This window comes from Ctenocephalides felis, unplaced genomic scaffold (genome assembly GCF_003426905.1).
Source record: "Ctenocephalides felis isolate EL2017-DRISC unplaced genomic scaffold, ASM342690v1 CF-g0.4_SCAFFOLD_01886, whole genome shotgun sequence".
Taxonomy (NCBI): domain Eukaryota; kingdom Metazoa; phylum Arthropoda; class Insecta; order Siphonaptera; family Pulicidae; genus Ctenocephalides; species Ctenocephalides felis.
Genome location: NW_020538040.1, coordinates 71,656,230 through 71,660,438, shown reverse-complemented (window position 1 = coordinate 71,660,438; position 4,209 = coordinate 71,656,230). Strand labels below are relative to the sequence as shown.

Below are 4,209 nucleotides of genomic sequence, written 5' to 3'. Positions count from 1 at the left end.
CAAACACCAAAATATTTAGTAAGTAAAGCAATTGTAAGTGCGTATACAATATATATGGATATTTTTCAGGTTTTTCATTTTGATTGTGTCACGATTGGATAATCTTATGTTTACTTGGTTGCGGTTAGTATCAATATTTCTCTTCCTCGAAAAAATAATATTGATCAATAGTAATTTCATTCAAACATATATTGATAGTTATCTATATCTTCTTTAGGATCCATTTAATTTTTACACCAATTTAAAAAAGGAAAGGAAGTCTACACTGTTCTAAAAAAATTATAGTAGATTACAAAGGGATATCGAATTGTCATGTTGAAATAATATATTTTGCAAACAAAAATTTCTAAAATAAGTAACAGTTTTGTATTTTATAATAATATATAAATTATAATTAATATATAATATCAATATATATTAATAATTTACAGTAATTGATCTACTTGTGGTCGTTATCTAAAATATTAAATTTTATGAAACCATTTTATTTTTAAGATAAAACTCTTCAATGACATACAAATAGCATTTTTATTTATTTCATATGCTCAAAACATCTTCTATACATAATTATATATTAGTATTTATAGCGTTGCTATTAATCATTAACATTATCTAAAATCAATTAGAACAATCGCATTGATAGCAATTTAATGTAATTCGAAATAATTAGTTTTTTTACTAGAAGTCATTCTGAAAATTGTTTTTTATTTTGGATTGAATGCGTGTAAGATTTTAGAATATATACATCTGTATATTTTTTCCAAAAATTACCGTTATTGAAGGTAAACTAGAGGAGTATTAAATGGACTGTATCGAACAAGAACGCAGATGATCGACAAATTGCCTGAAAACAAAAAATAAAGAAAATTGAAATCCGAGGCACAAGACACAAAATCTTGCAAAAAAAAATTGAACGTCGGGTAGAGGGATAAACTATATATGAGACATGCCGTCGAGTTTACCAAATTTAGTATTCAACAAAAATATTTGCAAAAATAATTTCACCAGTAATCCGAGTAATTTTGCGTTAATTTGTAATCTGTTGAATTCAACTGACATAAAACAGCAACATTTCGTTTTATCCAATGCTTCGGTGACTCTTTCGTTGGTAATAGTAAACTTAAAATAAAATTTTTGGAGTGTCCGGTTGAACAAAGTGATTCTCGTTCTGTAGAAGTTATATAAACAGGACACTCGTATTTATCATCTTCTATAAGATTTTCTTTTGAAATTGGAATGAATCTTATAAATGGCATTTTGTAGCTTATTATTTTGAAATCCTGTTCTTCCAACGAGCTAGTTTCTTTATTCCATCTAGCTCCAACTAAAAACATTCCATAAACTATAGCGTCCTTTGCAGTTGCGTTGTATTGATCGATGTTATTTATTACCTATTTAATGAAATATTTGATAAAATTTTTAAATGTTCATTGTGACGCATTTATTATTGATATGTACATTTACCTCAAAATCGTAAGTTAAATCGCAAATAGAAATTTCGAATACTCTCGAATATCTTTGTAGTACAGCCGTAAGAAAACCTTGTACATAACAAAAGCCTGAGATCCAGAAAGTTGAAGGTGTTTTGGAATTCTCCTCAGGTTCTCTTGTAATCCAATTGCAAAAATATTTAATTCTTTCAACAAAATCCATTAAAAATTCGGACAAGTTTTTCGTCGTGGGATACAAATATTTTTCCCAACATGTTGGAATGCAACCAATAAGCAATTCATTAGCTAACGCTTCGAACTCTTCTGTCATAACCATCGATCCACGAAAAGTTTTTACTAAACTAGTAAGAGACGATTTTATTTCATCTAATAACCGATTAAGAAACTCAACTTCTCGATGAACAATTGCATTCAAAGGCTGCAAATATTCGCATGGAAATTTACGACATAATGCTTCAAAATTTAATTTGTTCGGTAATTTTTCTAAAATATCTTTCGTTTTTGCTGCAAGAATCTCTCCTGAATTATCGATAGAAGGTATTTGTACAAACTTTTGTCCTTGCAATAATTGTATAGAATTGAAGAAGTTGGCAGACACCTGAAATAATTTGAGATGAGATTTTGAATGCAACTAATGTAATCTTCAACATTATTTTAAGTCGAGTAAAGTGGGATCAGAAAATCAACAAAAATTAGCTTCTTTACTTCATTTCGTATTAGAAAAAATGTATCAAAAATATAACATGTATTAAAAAAACAGCTTTAAATTTTAGATTGGATGGATTCATAAATTTTGAAAATTTAGGAATAGTGTTATAAAATATATATAATGCTTGCAAATTGGTGCTATTTGAAAATGTTTATTTTCATTTTTACTAAAAACCAATCAAACAGTTACAAAACGGTCACGTTTCAAACAATCTTAAAATCACAGTAATAAAATTTATTTTAGTACACATACACGAGTTTGTATGTTCTAAAAATGCAGCGCATTGTTCCAAATTTTAATGATTTTTTTATATTTTAACCACTTTTCGTAGGACTATAATACTTTTGAATATTCGTTCGGACCATGTATACTATAGCCATTATAATTATCATTGAAAGTGCTTATAAGTTTTATTCTACATTTAATTACAAAGTAACGATTCGACAGATCTTTGCCAAAAACTAATCAGCACTATTCCCAATAAATATCTTACTGTTAATTACGAAGAAACTGATTACGTAGTCGTATGTTTTCAAAATACTATTTATATGTCAAATAATTTCATATAGTAATATTTAATTCGGCAAAACATCTCTAAAGATTATACAAACAATCCAAGACGAAATAACAGGAAGAGAAAATCTAACTAGTGGTGCATGGCATCGTGCCTTAAGGCAAATTGCTGAAACTTACTGTACCGTACGTAATGAAACATTCGAGGAATATGAAATGATTTCAAATAGATTATTATAAATACTGTAACTTTCTTTATTCGTATCTATATTTTACATGAAAAGTAAACGAAACTGGATCAGGTGGAGTTAAAATGAAGGATCTTATCTCATATTTCTAAGTATTATATAATCTTAATTGTTAAAATTATTTATTTGAAGTATATAAGGGAGTTTAAGAATTGTATCTATACATACGCACAAACACACATACATCTATTTTTTTAAGGTATGCCAAAATATTTAAAAACGTCTGAAACGTAAAGATATACAATAATATTTATTTCCGATTTTTTTATGATTACAATATTATTCTATAACCTATATAAAGTGACATTCATTAGCTTCATCAAATATAGTACTAGTCAATTTAGATTTCTAAATCAAGATTTTAGGCTTCAAACATGTTTGAACATTATCCCGACAAAAACTAATAAATGTGTTTAAATTTTTTTCTTGTTATGCACAAAAACGTCTCAAAATGAACTTACCATACAATTGTATGTATATCCAGCATTAGAATGTAAACCAAGTACTTCAGGTACTGTTTCTCTTGGCACTTTATGAATGTGTGTAATATAGTCGTGATGTTCGCATCTGTATGGTAAACCATACTGTTTAGAAATATTGGAAAATAGATAACCATGTTTTAACGTCACATCAGGGCATACAAAATCTTCCAGAATTTCAGTAATACACCGACGATCCCAAACATCTTCTATTTTACCACCATAATTACATTCTCCTGTAAACATGAATTGAAATGTGTTAATCAAAATATAGCGTCAACATGTTTTATAATAAACTAATTAGGAAGAACACGAATATTCAGTTTACACTCACTACAAAGAAATATTTAACTCACCTACTACATAAGATATTAAGTCGAATGGAACTTGTTCATATTTATTGATGAGAATTTGCATTTGCTGCAAAGATATTTGTAAATCAGATTCATCAATTTCATACGGTTTGTTCCACCCCAATGCACCAAATTCTCTGCGTTCTTGCAAAATGCAGTGGAAGAAGCAGACAGCATACATTAATTTAGTAAATGTTTTGTCTTTACCAGGACAGCCATTAAAAAATGCGCTGTCTTTAATTATGCTTGTTTGAAAATATTTAATTAATTGGGCTTTGACACCCTTTGGAGGTTCGTCAATAATTTTTATACTATCTTGTAGCAAAGACAATGGAATATTGTGTGATGGCGTACTTGTAAGCCACATTCGATAATCTATATGCGTGTTTGCTGTATTTATATTTTCAAAGTCTATTGATAAATTTGACAATAACGCTGGTGATAAACTGCAGTTTT

At 28.2% G+C, this 4,209-nt stretch overlaps 1 protein-coding gene across 1 annotated transcript; it reads right to left on the bottom strand.

Annotated features, from left to right (window-relative positions):
* Nucleotides 1-925: 925 nt before the first annotated feature.
* On the bottom strand, nt 926-1,663 carry LOC113378300 (dynein heavy chain 12, axonemal-like). Its single transcript, XM_026618834.1, has 2 exons — nt 1,465-1,663; nt 926-1,391 (listed from the first exon to the last, which is right to left on the bottom strand). The coding sequence occupies exons 1-2, from the start codon at nt 1,651-1,653 to the stop codon at nt 1,002-1,004; spliced, it is 579 nt and encodes a 192-aa protein (XP_026474619.1). The 5' UTR covers nt 1,654-1,663; the 3' UTR covers nt 926-1,001.
* Nucleotides 1,664-4,209: the final 2,546 nt, after the last annotated feature.

Bases quoted from the DNA above. Each gene is read 5' to 3' on its own strand.
- LOC113378300 (XM_026618834.1), bottom strand. From the start codon at position 1,653: ATGGATTTTGTTGAAAGAATTAAATATTTTTGCAATTGGATTACAAGA. The intron at 1,392-1,464 runs GTAAATGTACAT...TTCATTAAATAG, and splicing joins ATTTAACTTACGATTTTGAG to GTAATAAATAACATCGATCA.